This window comes from Mixophyes fleayi, chromosome 2 (assembly GCF_038048845.1).
Source record: "Mixophyes fleayi isolate aMixFle1 chromosome 2, aMixFle1.hap1, whole genome shotgun sequence".
In the NCBI taxonomy this organism is placed as follows: domain Eukaryota; kingdom Metazoa; phylum Chordata; class Amphibia; order Anura; family Limnodynastidae; genus Mixophyes; species Mixophyes fleayi.
In genome coordinates, this window is record NC_134403.1 from 235,866,747 (window position 1) to 235,886,604 (window position 19,858).

The window sequence follows — 19,858 nt, forward strand, 5'->3', positions numbered from 1 at the left end:
AATAGAAGGAAGATTTATTCTGCATAACAGGATTAAATACAGCACGGCCCCGTAATGATAGCAGGTCCATCAAATGAGGAAATCAGTTCAAATAAATCCAGTGAGATATGTTCCACAGCGCATCTCTGGCAGAGCATCACCTCTTGGCCAAAAGTTAGTCACACCCGTCCAGCTCCCAGGGTAGCCTCTTTTATCACCTCCTAAGGGAGGGATCTGCCTGTCCAGGGGAGTTGCAAAAGGTCTCCATTGGTGGGCTGCTTACACTATTCAGCCCCCTCCCCTACCTTCCCAGGTGTCTTCCCTCAGGTGACCCCTGCTGGGTCAGGCTCCTGGCTGACTGTAGAGCTCACTGGTGGACAATAGGGAGCAAACAGAAATAACAATGATAGCTTAATTCACTTAACTCCTGAGTGTTCCCTGTGGAGGTGGAATTTAATCCCTTAAGTACTTTTCCAAGGAAATGTTATAGTTACATCACTGATACTTTCTGATAACATGGCTAAAACGTGCAGATATGGATTAGATTGTAACACCATACACCATGCCCGTTGCTTTACATTCCTCCCCCCACTTTTTAGTTCATGTACTCCGTGGTGAGAGAGACTGGCTGGACAGATCCAGAGGCGCGATGAGGCTTGAAGTCTGGTTCCTGCTGACGAGACAGACCATCCACGTTTCCAAGATCTTTACCCTTTTTGTGAGAGATGGAAAAGTTATACAGCTGTAAGGCCAAGATCCATCTCAGCAACCATCCATTGTCCCCTGCGGTGCGTTGTAGCCAACTAAGGGGATTATGATCTGTGACCACCGAAAACTCGCACCCATATAAGTTCAGCTACAACTTTTTGAGAGCTGAAATTATGGCCAGGCACTCCTTTTCAATAGTGGCGTATGCTATCTCGCGATCAACAACTTTCCGGGAGCGATAAGCCACTGGGTGTTCACAACCATCCTCCCCTACTTGAATCAAGACAGCTTGAGGCATCTGTTTGCACAATGTACTGCCATCGGAAGTAAGGGGCTGCAAATACTGGGGACCATGACAAGATATCCTTAAGCTGGAAAAAGGCATGCTCACAATCAGGGGTCCAGTCAATTTGTCAGGAGTAATTTTTGCTTGTCTGATCAGTCAACGGCTTGGCAATGGTGCTGTACTGGGGCACAAACTTGCGATAGTACGCCGCCGTCCCAAGGAAGGCGAGTACCTGTTTTTGGTTGGTGGGATGAGGCCAATTCAGAATGGCATCAATTTGCCGTCTCCAGTTGAATATTTCCTCCATCAACCCTGTGCCCGAGGCACAATACCTCCGCCATCTCCATCTGACATTTGTCTGGTTTGTCAACCCTGCCTGGCTAATCCAGGCTAATACTTGGGCCACATACTACAGGTGGTCCTCCCAGGTCTCACTAAAAATAGCTATATCGTCCAGGTATGCCTGGCCAAACTCCTCACACCCTGTCAGCAAACGGTCTACTGTACGCTGAAAGGTTGCCGGGACATTCTTCATTCCAAAGGGCATGGAAGTAAACTCAAATAGTCCAAACGGAGTGGTGAATGCGGACCGCTCCTGTGCCTCCCTGGTAAGGAATATCTGCCAGTAGCCCCTACTAAGGTCCAGCGTGTACACATAGTGAGCCGCCCCCAGCCTGTCTAACAGCTCATCTACCCGGGGCATGGGATGCGCATCTGCACCGTCACTTTGCTCAGTTTCCTATAATCCACGCAGAAGTGTGTACTCCAGTCTTTCTTGGGCACTAACACCACACTGGCCGCCCAGGGACTATTGGTTGGTATAATTACCCCCATTGCCAGCATTTTATCGATCTCTTTTTTGATCATGTCAAGCACCTCAGGACTCACTCGATACGTTGGTTGCCGAATAGGCAGAGCCTCCCCCCGGTGTCGACATGATCGGCCACTATATGAGTGTGCCCAGGCCTGCTGGTGAACTGAGGCAGCTCTACCTCCAATACTCCCTTCATCTGTCGAGTCTGGGCTCCCGTTAACTGCTGGGCACCGCGTCCACCTCTAGGTCTCGGGGTCTTCCATAGGTGGGCAGAAAATTGCCACGGCCCCTATTTCCCTTGTAACTAGAGATGGTCACTGACCCCCGTGTTTTGGATCTGGATTATCTTCGGGTTTTGGCAAAACCGCCCTTGCGTGTTTTGGTTTTGTTTTGCAATTTTGTCTAAAAATCAATTTTTTTGGGCCTCAATTAACCTCATTTAGTGCTCCACCTGTTTTTCGGATAAGTAAGGTAATTCTAAAGCTAATAAATTAGGAAAAAAACAGTTTAATACTTGGTAGGCCGTCCTTAATTTTGCACACAAACATGATTGTCTTCCTCTCCATCTTAGCCTATTGGCAATGCAGCCATTGTCTTTGGATGTATATTACGCCCTACACTTATAGTTAAATATAAAAATAAATGGACAAAGGCAGTTTGGTTTCTGTTTGCATCAGACCCCCCCCTCCACTTGTAGTAAAATAGAAAAAACAAACAGCCGGTATAGACTACAGTAAAAATAGAAATGGACAATGGTAGTTTGGTGGCTGTCTATGAGCCCCCCCCCCCTCCACTTGTAGTTAAATAGAAAAGAAGCAGCCTGCATAGACTGTCCAATATAAAACAAAATGGACAAAGGTAGTTTGGTGGCTGTCTATGAGCCCCCCCACCTCCAATTTTTTTTTATCGGCAGTTAACTTTTCCTTAGTTACAATTCTTTTTTGCTTCAACAGTCAAAAAGTTATTGGGGTGTGTTTTTTTCCCTGATTTAAAAAGATTATGTACTTTTTCATAGGCTTTACCAGATGACGTACTGGGAACACTACCATCAGGACTAGTGCCAGCACTTGCTTGCTGATCCTGCTCAAATGTGGACTGCTTTGAATCCATTTTAATGAGCCCAAAGCACTTGTAGTGCAAAATATGAAATATATAGTGCTGCTAGATAATACTTTCTGCAACCAGAAAAATTGTGGTTTCACACTGTGGAATATGGGACACCCCAAAGCACTTGCAGTGCAACTTATTTAATAATTAGTGCTGCTAGATAAGACTTTCTGCAGTCAGAAAAATTGTGGTTTCACACTGGGGAATATGGGACACCCTAAAGCACTTGTAGTGCAACTTATTTAATATGTAGTGCTGCTAGATAAGACTTTCTGCAGCCAGAAAAATTGTGGTTTCACACTGGGGAATATGGGACACCCCAAAGCACTTGTAGTGCAAAATATTCCAAAAAATGCCTCCTCTATCCTCCTCTCTTCCTGCTATAACAATTGCTAGAAGAATTGCTAGAAGAATTTCAATAATAATTGAAAGAAAAAGGTGTACAATAATTGCTCTGTCCCTGCTCTAATGCTGCCTGCGACCTAACCCTGCTCTCTTCTTCTGTCAAATGGCGAGGGATTGCTGTGGAGGCGGGTATTTATGCATTTTAAATATCACGAGAACCGAGCTCTGAGATCCGACGACGTCACAATGACGTTTTGCCTCGATTTCAAATCCGAATGGGCGGGAGAGTACCGAGCCTGCTCGGCTCGATACTCGGATAGGTGAAGTTCGGGCATGTAAGGTTCTCAGGGAACCGAGCCCGCCCATCTCTACTTTTAACCTATTAATGTGATAGGTACCCCCCCGCTTCCCGGATCTAGTGCAATAACATAATCTACCCGACCCTGTCTGTGCACTACAGTATAGGGCCCTGCCCAGGTCACCTGTAATTTGTGCTTTCTGGCAGGTACTAGCAACATCACTTCTAACTCCCTTTCTCAATCCCCCTGGTTGTAATAATGGCGCTGCTGTTCCTGCGCCCCCACAGTATGGTCATGAGCGAGCTACATCAAGCTCTGTAGTCTATCCCTCATTTCTACCACATATTCCAAGACTGGAACCTCCGGTTACTGGAATGACCCTTCCCAGCTTTCCCGGACTAGGTCGGGAGGTCCCCATACCCTTCGAGCATATAACTCAAAAGGAGAGAACCTGGTAGAATCCTGCAGCACTTTGCGGTATGCAAATAATAGCTGATGCAATGACTTCTCCCAGTTTCCCCCCTCTGACTCAGCATATGCCCGCAGCAACTGCTTAATCGTCCCATTAAATCTCTCGCAAAAGGCCGTTAGTCTGGGAATGGTATGGGGTTGCGCGGAATGGATGGACCCAAAATTTTCCCCATACTGTCTGCAGCAAGTCCCCTTGAAATTGCGTCCCTGGTCCGTGACTACTTCTTGAGGGAATCCTACATGGCTAAAGATATCCATGAGAGCCTGGGCAATATGTTCAGCATCTACGTATGCTAGTGCCACTGCCTCGGGGTATCTAGTCAAGTAGTCGACTACGGTCAGGATGTACTTCTTCCCTGTTCGGCTAGGTTTCGTAAAAGGTCCCACAATGTTCATGGCTACCCTCCTAAATGGCTCACCTATAATGGGCATGGACTGTAGGGACTCCCGAAGTGGGGGTCCCCCGAGGCGTTGGCATACAGCGCATGAGGACCTATAGTGTTTGACCTCCTGGTTATCTCCAGGCCAGAAGAAATGTCGTAGCAACAAGGGCACGGGATTTACGAACCCCTAAGTGGCCAGCTAGGGGGATATCATGGGTTAGTGCTAGTAACCGGCAACGGTACTGCTGGAGAACAATAAGCTGTTTCCTAGCCACTCCTGGCTCTAGACGGTCAGCCTTGGCAGGCACCCGGTACAACCTCCCTTCTTCCCACATGAGCCTATCCTCCTGAGGTCCCCAATCTGTCCTTTCTGCCGCACTGCGGAGACCATCTAAGGATGTGTCAGTCTGTTGGGCTTCCCTAAATGCAGTCCTATCTACCTCCATCAGATTCATGTGAATGTCAGGTAAGTCTGGACAGCGGTTCAGGTGGTGTGGCAGCTGATCCAACAGGGACTTCTGATGCTGGTATGGGTGGGTCCATGGGAGCTGTCTCCAAAGCCCGTGCTCGACTCCGTGTCATAGCTCTTACAAAGTAACTGGCCAATCCACCACCCAGATCATTCCCCAGAATAACGTGGGTAGGTAATCCATCCAAAAGTACCACAACACATCCCCCGATCCCTATCCAAGTGAAACCTGGTCATGGGGATAACTCTAATCTGGCCTCCCGCCATCAAAAGTTTGATTTTTTCGTTTCTTTAGCCATAGATTAGGTGGGACTAAACTGGGACGTTTAAGAGTATTAGAAGCCCCGGAGTCACTTTTACAGACTGCAGGTGTCCCTTCATATTTGCAGGGGTAGCCTTCCCGATTGCCGCTACCACCTCCACCTGATAGACTACTTCCTCTGCCTCTGGCGCATCAGGATCGTAATACCCCTCCCCACCCTCAATTGATGTTCCTTGGCAATTGACACTGGGTGCACAGCTGGTCTCAATCCAGAGAACGGTCTTCCTCCCCGTGGACAATTTCTTTGTATGTGTCCTGGTTGTTGGCAAGTGTAGCATCTCCTAGGGTTGGATACTTCTGGACCACGAGGTCTGGGCACATTAGAGTGGGCAGCTGGGGTTCGTGGCGGCATGGGGCGTGATGTAGCTGGTGGTGTATCTCAATAGGATGGGGTTCATCAAATAGTTGCCCATTCACTTTTGCTAGGTCCCATCATTCTGTTTGCCAGGAATTCATCGGCTAATGCTGCTGCTTTCTCTGGGGTAGTGGGATTTCTGTCCACCCCCCACTCTCTAATGTCTGGAATCATTTTATTCATTAGCTGCTCCAATATAAAGATGTTTTTAATGTCCGTTACGGTTGTGGATTGCTTCCCTTCCAGCCACCGATTACAGTTTCTTTGCAATAAACTGCTAAATTCTGTATAAGAATAGTCACTGCTTCTTGCCATGGTTCTGAACTTAGTGCGGTAGGATTCAGGGGTGACCGCATATCGAGCCAACAATACTTTCCGAATCTCCTGGTAGTCTCTTCCTTGCTCTGGGCTCAGGGCATGGTATGCCTCCTGCACTCGCCCATCAAATTAGGTATCAAATATTTCGACCACTCCGCCACAGGTATATCATGCATTGCCATCATGGACTCAAATGACTGAAGGTGAGTGTCAATGTCTGTGGCTGATTCCACAAAGCGTTGTACATCGTGATATCCCAATCGCAGCGTCTCTCACTTCCAATACTGACACTGATGCCACTGCAGGTACCACAACCGGTCTACCCAGCGTTGCTCCCAATACGGCTGCCCTCTTATGTGCGGCAGCTCCTGGTCCAAGTACATCCAACCAAATCTGCAGTTGTTCCGTGTTGCTGACGGTTATTGCAGCTGCCTGTGTTGTCCTCCCCCGCTTCCATTATGGAGTTCCCCTGACGGGTCCTGAACTGCGTCCTCCTCTTCCTCCTCCTCACAGGGTTTTCTACGTCCCACTGAGCCACTTTTTCGATTAGGAACACCCTGGTATCCGTTGAGTTGATTAAAATTTTTCTTGCCTGACAAAGTTCCTGCAGGATTCCTTTCTTGGTGTTTCTGTATGTTTGTGCTGCTGTCTCCATTCTGCTGTGCCTTTCCAATTCCGTGCTTGTCACTGAGTAATCCCACCGCTTGCCACCAAAAGTGATGATACGTGGTTCCCAAATCACTCAGACACGGTATTAGGGGAAAAATTAAAGGATGATTTATGCTGCAGAACAGGATTAAATACAGTACGGCCCCGTAACGATAGCAGGTCCAACAAATGAGGAAATCAGTTCAAATAAATCCAGTGATATGTGTTCCGCAGCGCATCTCTGGCAGAGCATCACCTCTTGGCCAAAAGTTAGTCACACCCGTCCAGCTCCCAGGTTAGCCTCTTTTATCACCTCCTTATCACACCTTGGGATCTGCATGTCCAGGGGAGTTGCAAAAGGTTTCGATTGGTGGGCTGCTTACACTATCCAGCCCCCTTCCCTACCTCCAGGTGTCTTCCGTCAGGTGACCCTTGCTGGTGAGATGTTATAGTTACATCACTGATACTTTCTGATAACAATATGGCTAAAAAGTGCAGTTCAGGTATGGATTAGATTTAAGGGTTGTAACACCATACACCATGCCCATTGCTTTAAACACCTAAACTACCATATCCCATGGTTTTGGGGCAAGTCTTCCCACTATGTAAAGAGGTCCTCGTGAGCAAATCTGGTCAGACATGCCGGTAAGTGAATCACCGGTCAGAAACTCGGTCTTAAAGGATCAGCCAAAACCACCACAAAATCTGGATTTCTATCTTTGGGAGTGGCCAAACTGGGATGCTAACCTGATGGACACAGCAAGTCTTTCACGAAAACCTTGACAGACTAAATCAGCATTGACAAGTGATGTCACCGAGGTGCCCACCCCGCCTGTTAGTGCGGGTATGGACTAATCTGACTATCCTGAACTGGTGCGTCTGCCGAACTTTGCACGTGTCCAGAAAGATGATGTGACTTTAGTATAGTTAATAATGTCGGTGTTAAGGTGAGACCTATCAACTTGGTAGGCTGTATACCATTATATTTTGCCAAATTATTTGCTGTTCCGAATGGCTACTGTCAAAGGGAGAAAGGTAAAACAGCTAGCAGTTCCAAAGGTTTATGTACCCTTAGTGTTGGCAGTAGCACACACTCAGGTGGGTGGTAGACACTTAGGGGAAGAGAGAACAAGAGAACAGGTTCATCGCAGTTTTTACTGGCCAGAAGTCTACATAGCCGTGAAGAGGTTTTGTAGGATTTGTGCAGCGTGCAAGAAAACCTACCACAATGTCTCAGAACAGCCATAGTTATTAAGGGCTTATATGTGTCTTTTAACAAAAATAAGGGGAGAGAGAGGGATGACAGGCTGTCACAGAACAGTGTTCTCAAGTGGCAAAAAACAAATCCCCATTCATACGTTGGATGGTAGGAGAGCTTAAGAGGACCCATAAGATGGTAATCGAAGAGGCCAAACATTTGAGATATTGAGTAGAATGGAATATTGACTGGGGATTTTGAAAAACAATACAGATGCATTGTACAGATGCATAGAAATCTGTGCTCCCTGCGAGGTCCGCGCCACCCTACTTGGTGACACTAGGGGGAGGGATATGTAATAAATGGAATGATTTTCCACAGGCCTCTAAGAGAGGAATCAGCTATTTAGCTAACAGTTGGCAGGTAAAGAATGCAGACCGGGATACAAACAGGTATAGCCGTGCACCTAGGTTCAGAGATATACAGGTGTGCAATGAACAGTAATTACAGGGCATCCAAGGAGACTTCCTTCTAAAGGAAAGGTGGGAGTGCTGCCTGTTCGTCAAGCTGAGGCTGTGGAAGGAGTCCCAACTATAAAAAACTTATTGTGCATTTGTGACAGACACCAGCTAGTGGCCAATGACCAGAGAGGAAAACTGGTACTAGCCAGTGTTAGGTTGTCTTGTGTCGTCCTGACGGATTATATGCTTTTTATTGTGATGAAATAAAAGTACTGTTTATTTCAATAAGAACTTGTCCGTATGAGAATCACCAAGAGGGTGTCAATGACATATATATATATATATATATATATATATATATATATATATATATATATATATATATATTTTTAGACTTTCAGTTACACCCTGTCTGTTTGCTGAGTGGAAGCAGCTTTTTAAATCTTGATGAGGTTGTGACTGTGAAGTCATTGGTGTTGCACATGTTTTAATATTCTCCAGAAGTGGGACACTCCATGACATCTGGTACGCTGATTTAGAGTTCTTTTATTGCACTTATATGGGTGTCATCTAATGTATAACCTTGGGATACCAATCCCACACACCCCATAGGATTTTGGGGATATTGCCCTCACTATAATGATACAGAGTTATACTATGGTTGTTTTTTCTACATTTTGGTACTGATCGGTGGAGATTTGGAGGACTACAAGTACAGCAAAGACTACTCCACTATCTCCTACAAGACACATCATTGTTTACCTCACGGTACGCATGGTATTGCTCTATTCCACGTTGTATATTTGATATATCACTGAGAGGCGCCCTGCTTGTTTTTCTGTTGCAGTAATCCATTCCGTCCGGACCAACCATCTGGCTTCAGGCTATCGAGGCTGCCACTCTCACTAGAGTCAAGTGATTTTTTATATACTGTAGATACGGGACTCAATTGTCATATATTGTATATTTATACATTTTCCATCTTACTATTGGAAGTTGGCTACGCTGTGGTGATCAGCGCCAGATATATCCTTTATTTGTTCATAATATATATATATATATATATATATATATATATATAAAAAATAGTAATTTTGAGCAACACATTTTTAAAAAAATATAATTTCAGTGTCAAGGAAGCTTTCCATTAAGTATTTTCAAGATGGAAAACCTTGCTGTGATGACATCAGTGGAACATATTCAGACAGCATTAAAAATTCTCCTACAACAGATTATAATCTAAAAAGACATTTAGAGCGCATTCATCCAGAAGTATGCAGAGCTGTGAATGAGAAAGATAACAGCAAAAGCAAATAACTAATGCCCAACACTTCCAGCCAAGCAAAGGATCAGAAAACATCAGATATCAGTTACAAGATATTTTGGCAGTGATAACATTAGTTAAATAATTATAGCAGATACATAAAAAAAACCATATAATAGAACTTGTTGCAAAGGATGGTGTGTCTTTATCATTATTTTCACGACTGGCTTTTATAGGTCTGAATAGAGAAGTGGCCCGCAAACTTGGTGTTTCTGTGGAAAAAGATAGTATTAGAAAATTAGTGTTTGAAGAAGCCCTTAACTAAAAATTAAGAACAAAAAAGCTCTCAAGGGACATTGTTACAGGATGGACTTCCTATGCCACCGTCTGTTGTTGCTGGGAACCGGCTGGGCTTACTTTGCACTAACCACAGTAGAAGGGGCTTAAATTGCTGCCACCACTGGACTTCTTCACGGAATCCAGAACCGTATTCCTTCTGGGTAACTGTCACTGCTAGTGTACCCACTTGCTGGTGAACCTGTGCTGGTACCCCTGACCTCTTCCTATAGATCAGGGTTGCTGTGGGTGGATCCTCCCTGGCCTATTACACTGGCCAGAGCTGCTGGATAACAGGCAGAGCAGTGGTATTGGGAAGCTGGGTCCAAACCTCAGAACGGACGGAAATGGATTAGATTTGTGTCTAATCTGCAGGTCACAGGAAATTACAGCAGGGAAGAAGTTGTCAAGCAGGTCTTGAAGCAAGTGATGTTTATTCACTCAAGTGCAGTGATAAGGACAGTTCACATTGGATGAAGGAACCAGTGATCAGAAAGTCAGATGGAACAATAATTATACATTTCAGTACAAACCAGTGCTGTTTTATACAGTTGTGAACGCAGCCTAGCAGGGGGTAAGCCAGGGCACTGAACTCTTTACTGGCCCCAAGAAGTCTGAGTTATTTTTAGTATCAGGATGTTTCCCCAAACATAAATTTAAATGCAATTTATACTTAACAAAATTTACACTTATCTGTGATATCCTACACCACGTGCTGTTTACAATGTTCAGGTTCTTTTCCCTTTATCCAGACAGGATACAGGTAACGACTCCCTGTTGTGTATTCAAGTGTTGGTCACTTACATTGACTAGACTTAATTAGCCTTAAAGAGTACTTCCTCTGGAAGTTACACAAAGTTACACTACAGACTCCTCAAAAAAATGCTCATTGCATCAGACATGTACCTCAGAAATTAATGCAATTACTACACAGAAATATAACACAATATAATAAAATAAGTACATTTCTAATACACAGTATCAAAAATCTGTACATTTGCAATGATATAAATTGGCACACTGTGCTAATAATTTAAATCTATTATTACAACAAGTTATTTATAGGTGATCCAGCCACAGACATGTCATGTTACTTAGCAACGGGACGTGATTCTGAAACCGGCTGCAGTGAGTGCAGCAGTCAGCGCTGGGTTCAGAATCGCATCCTGTTGCTAAGCAACTTGCATGTGTGGTAGCGTCGACCAGCCAGAAACAACGCGTAACCCCCTGTTCCACAGTATATAAGGGAGGCTCTGGCACTATTAGGGAGCCAGTGTATTAGGTCTCCCTGTACTCTTACGTTCCTGTGCCTGTGTGCTGACATCTTCTATTGTAACAGGCTGCTGATGTTGGCTCCCCATTTTGGAGTACTCTTTTGTATTTCCCTTGGCTCCGAATCTCTCCATGACATTTTACCTCTGATTTGTCTTCGACTTGGATCTGGATTTGGTACCGCACATCCCATTCAGCTCTGACACGGACTGCCTGACCACTCTCTCACCTAACTACTTCAGTTGAGTTGATCTGGGGAACTGCAACCTGCACGTCCCTTGCGGCGAAAGCCAAGCCTACTTGCGAGGTCCTCCAGATTCAGCAGTGGCAACTCCAGCAAGAAGGCTGTATCCAATTTGCTTCAGTGTGTGTGACAGTATATTCTGGCCATGAAGAATGGGATGTATGCTGTCCAATTTTGCACCACAGCATCCTAGCCAGTATTAGGGAGGTCAACGTAGGAGCTCAGGAACCTACTTACTGTCCCCCAAGAAATACCGAATTTGCGATGCCTGCCACTATATACACTCCTAGTTGGTTCCCAATTTTGTCTGCTCTTGTGGACTCTGGTTCAGCCAGAAAATGTATCTCCGCCGCTCTGGTGTCGCTACTCAACCTGCCTGTGCAGACCGTGCTGCAGCCATTATCCCTTACCGCTGTTGATGGTAACCGTGTCTCCAACAGCTCCATTACCAGTATTACTCTCCCTGTTCGGCTGCTGGTATGAGTTTTACATTCTGAATAGACTAGTTGGAAAACAATGGTGGTGGGAGAAGCTGCGCTTCCTACTGGATGGGAGTGCAGCCACTAATTATAGCCTATATGATAATGGGCGAGCTCCCACCCTCTAAAGGTTATTGTATTAAATATGGTATAATAGGTTCTACAGCGCATGAAGATGTATGGTTGCAGGTATATAGCAGATATATAGACTTTAATATAATCAGCAGTACTGTGACATCATAAATAACAATTCTGGCCAGTATAACATACAAAAATATGCATGCATAGGCAGCAATAAGATGCTGGTAATACCGCAAGATGTGGGCTGCTAGTTGTAGATTGAGGCAGTTCAAGTCAAAATAGTCACATAAAGCTTTGAAGCTGGATGTTTCCGACGGGACCCACGAACGAGCAACACCAAGCACATTTGGGGAGGGAAGGAGCGCCCGGACTACAGGAGAGGAGCGCCACCTCTCTACAAACAACATCACTTCACAAACGTAAGTGTAACAGATTCTGGATACTATATTACTAATCTTGATTAGCGCTGGCTTACCTGAGGTGCGGAGTCTAACGATCTCCCCGGTGTTCACCAAGAACCGCCGCAAAGCGGGGTGGGCTTTGCTGCCTGCCAGGAGTCGCAGGTCGCGGTCCCCAGGTTCGCCCCAAGATGTAGTACAGCGGAGTGAAGCGGAGGTAGCGGAGTCAAACAAGCCAGTTCGGTACACAGGAATGGAGTCAGGCAGAATCAGAAGGCAACTCGGAGTCAACAAGCCAGGTTCGGTACACGGGTCACAAGAATAGGAGAATGGTCAGCAAGCCGGGTCGGTACACAGGGATAGGAGAACCAGGGAAGTCAAACAGGCAGAGATCAGCACACAGGTAGACACTGGAAACTGGAAGACACTGCAATCCACGAAGTACAGGAGCCAGGAACAGGTAAGTGTTGCTCTGACACTCAGCGAGTGCCAGAGTGAGGTTTTTATGCTGAAGGGGATTCAAAATCCCCGCCTCTGGGTTGTGGTCATGTGACCGCCTCCGGTTGCGGTCACGTGGTCCTGGATGCGGAAGTGTGGCTTCTGGACGGAGCGTCGGGGATCAGGTAAGTCCGTTACAGTAAGTTATTGGGAATGTATCTCACAACAACATCTGGACTAATTTGACTATAAAAGTCTATGTATGAAACTATCAATTATTAAACTATCTTTGTTTGATTTGCACCATCCATTGGACGGAACTACGTATGTATAGACATATATTTTTTTATCTGCACTTCATCTGTATGTGACTATTTTGGCTTGAACTGCCTCAATCTACAACTAGCAGCCCACATCTTGTGGTATTACCAGCATCTTATTGCTGCCTATGCATGTCATATTTTTGTATGTTATGCTGGCCACTATTGTTATTTATGAATGGATTAGCTTCCTGGTTTTACCTCAGTATAATGTACCCTATCATTTTGGGATTGTCCTGGCTTAGAACTCACTCACCTCAGTTCGACTGGCTCCATGCACAAGTGATCTCTTGGGGACCTCAGTATCATAAACAATGGCTTACTCCTTAAGAGTACAAAACCTACCTCTTTCTGTCATATTATTTGCCTGGAACCAACCCTGTCTGCACTCCATGCATCTTTTGGCAATGTGTTTAACAAGACTGCTTCAGAAACTTTGCCACCACATCGTTTCTGGGGCTGTCCATTGATTATCCCTGGGAAACCCATCCCCAGGCGTAGAACTTGCCCTCTCTCACTTCCAGAGACTCCTGGTATAACTCAGTACATTTCAGAGAAATTGGAACATGAGTTTAGCAGAAAAACTTTTGCTCCTGCTGGAGCAGGGTTCTTTTTTGTTAAGAGGAGTCACTTAGTCTTTGCATTGTTTATCGTCAGTTGAACACAAACCCCATAAAGAATCAGTACCCTCTACCCCTTATTTATGAATGATTTGATTCAGCGGTTCCAAGATTTCCTCCAAGCAGGATCTCCGGGGACCTTACAACCTCATTCGCATACGCCAAGGGGATGAATGGAAAACTGCTTTTAATACCTGGGACGGACATTACGAAAACCTAGTTATGCCCTTCAGCCTTTGCAATACCCCAACAGCTTTTAAGGGTTTTGTCAATGAGATTTTCTGGGATCTTTTGTATCATTGTATCCATCTGTGGTTGTTTATCTCGATGATATTTTGATTGTCTCACAAGATCTACCTTCACATCACTCTCATGATAAGGAGGTACTTTCTTGGCCTCGTCAGCACCATCTTTACCGTACATTGGAAGAATGCCTGTTTGGGGTATCTAGTCTCCGGTTCCGGTTTACAGATGGAACCCGAAAAAGTAGCAGCTATTATCAATCGGCCAAGACCTCAAGGTTTAAAAGCTGTTCAACGCTTCATCGGATTCGCCAATTATTGTCGGCAGTTTGTTCAAAATGTTTCCACTCTCACTGCTCCTATTACCAACCTGACCTACAAGGCTGCCATCCCCAAACTTTGATTTTGTTCTTTAAACTTCACTAAATTTGCAAAGAGTTGTTTCAAAGAAAAGGGTTCCAAATCCATAAAGAACAAAGTGGGTAAATTCAGCTAAATTTCTCACTTGCACTAGGACAAGTAAACAAATCTGATTGTTCATAAACAGTGAAAGAAGCCATTCCCTTACATACTGAAATTGTCAGATCTTGCCCTGGTGGTTACTGTTTTGTCATGGACCCAAGTAAGTGTTGAAAGGCTGTAATAATTAGATCACACTTGAAGGCATCCATGAGGATCTGACTGAGGCGATTGTTTTTCAGAAAACAAATTTTTTATAGATTTATCAAAAAAAAAATTGTTTAGGTTCTTTGCTCAAAAAAAATAAATATTTTGTTTGGTTTATCACTCCTAATTTTGTATATATGTTTATTAAAGAAAATCTCCAATGTTTCTTTAAGTAGTCAAATTTATTTTAGATTTACCATAGTAGAGTAGTGTATATACTTATAGGGAAGCATTTGATAATGTAATTATAAAAAGTTTGTAAGTAGACGACACTAGCCTGATAATTAGTGTGATAATGATGAGATGTCTTGTGCTACCATTTTACTACAGTAAATATGTTATTACTAAGTCGGATAGTAGAATTATATAGGAGTCAAAGATTTGGCATACCAACTACACAGCTCTGATTGTATGCTTATTAAAGGATGCATTTGCTATGGTTATTCTTTAAAGAAAAAAAACAAAATCAGCTTAGCATCTTACCACTAATTTGTTTGTTACTTTTGCAGAAACAAATCCAAATGCAAGAATGTAAAGGCACGGATGCTTTTCAAAAAGCTGAACAGCAGATTTCTTGTGAATCATAGTGGCTAGGATAATGACACTGCCAATGTGAAGCATTGGAGACAGTACACTGGTACCCTAGAAAAAAACAAAGTGATAAAGTAGTCACATGTTGTTCCTTAAAAACAAAACAAAGGGATAGTTCAGAATACTCATATTGGTTCAGTTCTATAATGCTAATGAAATAAAGCTCTCCAAAAGGTGCATTCACGATCATGTGACTATAAAATAGTTTCTAATACAGCAATAGAGCAGGTAAATAACGGATAAGGAAAAGGACATAGCAAGGGAGTGTAAGAGGGAAGAAAACAAAATTATATAAAGTTAAATGACAGAAAGGAGGTGTAACATCTGTAAGAAACAAAGTTCATAAATTCATTTTATGTGGGGGTGTTCCCAATTTTCTATGCATGCATGTTTATATATCTCCATGTGGACTGAACTCAGAAGCATGCAAAAAATTAATTATGGTAAGATAAATGATGGGCATTTACCAAAATACAAGACCCACATTTAAAATATATGTAATAGGAACACACAGGTGGTCCTCGTGTATAGGAAAATACTTCTTCTCTTCATATACACCTTTAGGCTACTGCTTTGCGCAGTTGTCCATGAGGGGCATGACTGGGGAAGTAATCAGGGCAAAGCAAAAGCGTGCACTTATGGGAGTAAACATTACCAAGCAGCTAAATTATTATCGTTTGCTTATATGGCACCACAAGGGTTCTGCAGCGCATTACAGTAGGTAGGACAAAATGGATACATGACCTAATAAGACATGACATAATAAATTATGAAGTAATTGACAAGACATAATACAACATAACAGTACCCTATACAACAATACAGAGGGTAACAGAGAACTGGTTACATGGTAGAATGCAGTCAAGTGAGGGACACAGCAGGGAGGTAGAGCAAGGGAATGCTTGCTACCAGGACAGACAGGGCATAGGAAAAAGAGATAAGAAAATACAGTGCGAGGGACGCAAGATCTCAAGCATGAGATGTTAGGACAGATGACAGCTGTGGTCCGTTTTGGAGCAGAGCAGCAATATGTGTAATAACTCAGTATTACATATTGCACTGCTCTGCGTCGACACGGAGCACTAGGGCTCTATGTACGCTAGTACAGAGAACCTACAGAATCTTATTTTAGTACATTGCAAAATATAATGTGCATACCTACTGTTCTTAGATCTCCTTACCTTATTCCATCAATCTTTATATCGCCTTCATTTCTTATACCTTCAAATTAATGTAGCCGCTAATCTCTAAAACTACCTGCACTTCTCCCTTTCGTAAAACCTTAATTATGTGTTTCCTCATCGCTTCCATCATTGTCCCCTTCTTTTCCGTATCACTCTACCTTTCAAGTATGACACCACTGGCTTTGCATCACTGTTCCAAGTCTTACACTTTGACACTAAACATTCCTCCTTCTGTACAATGTCATCTCTTCTCATAAAGATTCTCTTCAAAACTTGTGAGTTTCTGAACTAATCTACATTATAACTTTTACACGCAATTAGTACTCACTGCAATTGTTGATCCATTCTTTCCAACCCCTCCTGTAAAGATAACTCGGAAGTAATTGACAGAGGAAAATATGGTGCCAGCAACAGTACAGAAGGCTGGAGCAAGCTTCACTTGGACATTCAGCACTGGGATCTTTAACAATGAAAACAAAGAAAAAGGCAAAATGAGCGACATTGCGCAATATGGCAGTTATCTATATATTTCATGACATATATAGTACATGTAAAATTAAACTTCATAGGCTGTGGGCATTAGATTATATTATTCAGTTGGTACAAAATTCTCTGCTCTCAAACTTTTATTTAATTCACTATTGCAGTTAACTGTGCTACATTAATTTATTGAGAAGGTCATATTATTTAATGTCAAATTGAGAAGGTCATATTATTTAATGTCAAATTAGACCAGGTAACAGCAAAAGTTAGTTAATTGTGAATTTCGGGAACAGAGCTCTTGGTGAGTAAACTCCTTCCTCACAAAAAACAAAACAAAAACACATATTAATAAACCTGTTGGCTTATCGTTTTTAATCCAAGCTCCTATATTTTGGACAAAATTTGTGAAGGCCTGTTTTATAAATTCCTCCTAATATTTTTGTATTTGTATATACAAATATATAACATTTGTTGTTTACTAAAATAATTTTACTACACTCTTGCCTATGTAATGAACAGCAACATATAAAAAATGTTAAAAGATCAGTCCCCTGCACTCATTAAGGCTCAAGAGAAGTATAAAAACTAAAAAACAAACAAACTAAATTAGGTGGCTAAGGAGTTTCAATTGTGTGTCCATAGGCTTAGGAAATGTAAACACTGGTTTCATCATATTCCAAAATATGCCCATTTCCTTTGATTACCTCTATTTCACAAAATAATATTACATCAATTGTATCATTAAAATGCCCAGCAGTATTACACGCAGTAATCATTGAATATGAATGTAAATGCAAAATGTGCAAATTTCTGAGGTAGGATGCCAACAGCATTTTTGTGTAAAGCCGAGATAGGAAATGAGACGTTAATTAGAATCTGGTCTGAGGCCAAAAAGGTGGTGGTGTTACCTTGACCACTACATTTCTTTGGTCTTGACATGTTTATTTGTATATTGCATTTTAATCCCAATTTTAGACAACTCATTCCTCTATTTGACAAGAGCTATTCCATGATGCTAAACATTATGTAGTAGTCACTGCTTTGACAGATATACTGTTTGCAAAAGGGAGGTCTGCTCTCATGACTGATCAGGGGAAAAATGGACTACATGCTACCATAAATCCTCTATCCATTGGCAAAGTTAAATCTAGCCCTGATTGGTTGGCTTACTGGACCTCAGTCCCAGATTTTTTACCCTTCTAAAAACATCCACTAAGATTGGTGCAGTATTTTAAGTACTTATTTTATTTTATGGCAGGGGTGGAGACTGGTTTCTGCATTACAGACGTACTTGTATTCCATCTGAGTGCATTGTCAGTACCACATATAGATGTGTAACAGTCCTTTTAAGGACTATATGTGAGCAGAAAAACATCATTCTGCTTACAAGGTCCTGCAAGTGCCTAGTACCTTCTGTAGGTACTGCAGCAGTTAGACATATTAACCTGAATGAACATGTTTCAGGGGCCATTGAAGGAACCTGTGGTTGCAGCGACTACTCTCAAATAGATGGCAGTCGCAGTTGGTGAGTTTGGTGGTTGAATAACACCAGTAGGAGTGGTCAGCAACTGCAGCTTACTGAAGGTAAAAGGTAATCCCAAGACTGGAAGTAAAATTACAGATAAACTGATGAGATAAAGACATGGTGGCAAAGTAAGCCCAACTGGCCACACATGCATGCTATGAACCAGATGAAAGCAGTAAGGGAAGGCTTGTTGGGTGGCTCAAGCTGCTTTCATGATTTAATAATCAGATATTTGGCTGCCTCAAAAATGAGGCTGGGTAATTTAACTGAATATCTGTCTGTATCCTATGATGGGTGGCATATGAGGAATCTCCAGTGGTCTTTGCACTTCTCGATGGGCAGAGCATTCATCGTTAGCCAAGAGCAGAGCTTTCAACAGGCAAAGAAGGAGCGAGCTTAGAAAATTACACTACGGCTTTACTTATTTTATTCTGATTTGTTATTCTGCTACTTTTGGCAGAATAACAATAATAATAATAATAATAATAATAATAATAAAATCACATTGTGATTTAATAAAATCACATTGAGCTTTGGAACCACATATCAGCAATCGAAAATCGTTATTGGATAGCAACTAGACGTGCATAACACCTTCTTGAAATTTCTCTCTACGATCAGTGGGTCATAGTTTTTATCAAGGAATTGTTGTTTCATGTTGGTCCCTTGCTCTCTGTAGTCGTCTATGAAAGTGCATTTGCATCTGACCCTAGTGAACTGCCCTAATGGGATATTCTTAATCCAGTTGGGATAATGAAACAACAATTCCTTGATAAACAACAGTAAGACCACGGACTCGTTTACACACTTCATCGGGAGACGCTGCTGCGACCACTGCCATCAGACGTCTCACCTATAGTTATTTCCTTTATCCAGGACATCTCCTCACACCGATGTCAATCCTCTGGTGTGAGTTCTTGCTCTTATTTATTCACTATTCCTCATCATAATGAGAATATGTATTCCCGTAACCATGTGATTTGTATTCTTTAATTGTTTTTAGGGCATTTATTGTTGGTTATAAACCATAAAAAAATTTGGATTCATTTATTTTTACTTATTGGTCATTTTCATCTGCATACCTTTTTGAAGTATTTATCAGCATTTGGGGCATTATATATTATACATATATTATTCGAATCCTCATATATATTTTTCATATTTTTATTTTTTCTGAGGTGCATGATACTTTTGGATCTGTGGGTATTTAAGAGAGCTTTCTGGACTGTTTCACATACTTCCAGACAACTATCATCGGCATTGGACTTTTGGTTAATCCACAACACATTCTCATTCATCGATTCCCTTACAGACTCTTTTTCCACTTTGTTTGGGCCAATCCCACATATGGCCTTCAGGACCTTGTGTTATTTATGTAGTTTATGATCTCTCTGACAACATTGCATTACATTTGTATACATTACCAATATTCTTGCTAATTTATTGTTCCCTCTAAGTGTGACGATCAACACCCTTTGATTCATGCAGATCATTATAGATAATTTTTTCTCACTTTTTATCTTAGTGTGAGTTTTCCCTTCATTTCATTAAT

The 19,858-nt window shown here is 42.6% G+C and overlaps 1 protein-coding gene across 1 annotated transcript in view; it reads right to left on the minus strand.

The window, feature by feature from the left end:
* The window catches only part of LOC142138753 (choline/ethanolaminephosphotransferase 1-like), a 56,538-nt gene that overhangs the window by 30,680 nt on the left and 6,000 nt on the right, over positions 1–19,858 (minus strand). The window contains exons 2-3 of the mRNA XM_075195687.1: positions 16,627–16,758; positions 15,007–15,165 (exon numbers count right to left, since the gene is read on the minus strand). Of these exons, the coding sequence (XP_075051788.1) occupies positions 15,007–15,165; positions 16,627–16,758 (291 nt within the window). The remainder of the gene's footprint in view (positions 1–15,006; positions 15,166–16,626; positions 16,759–19,858) is intronic.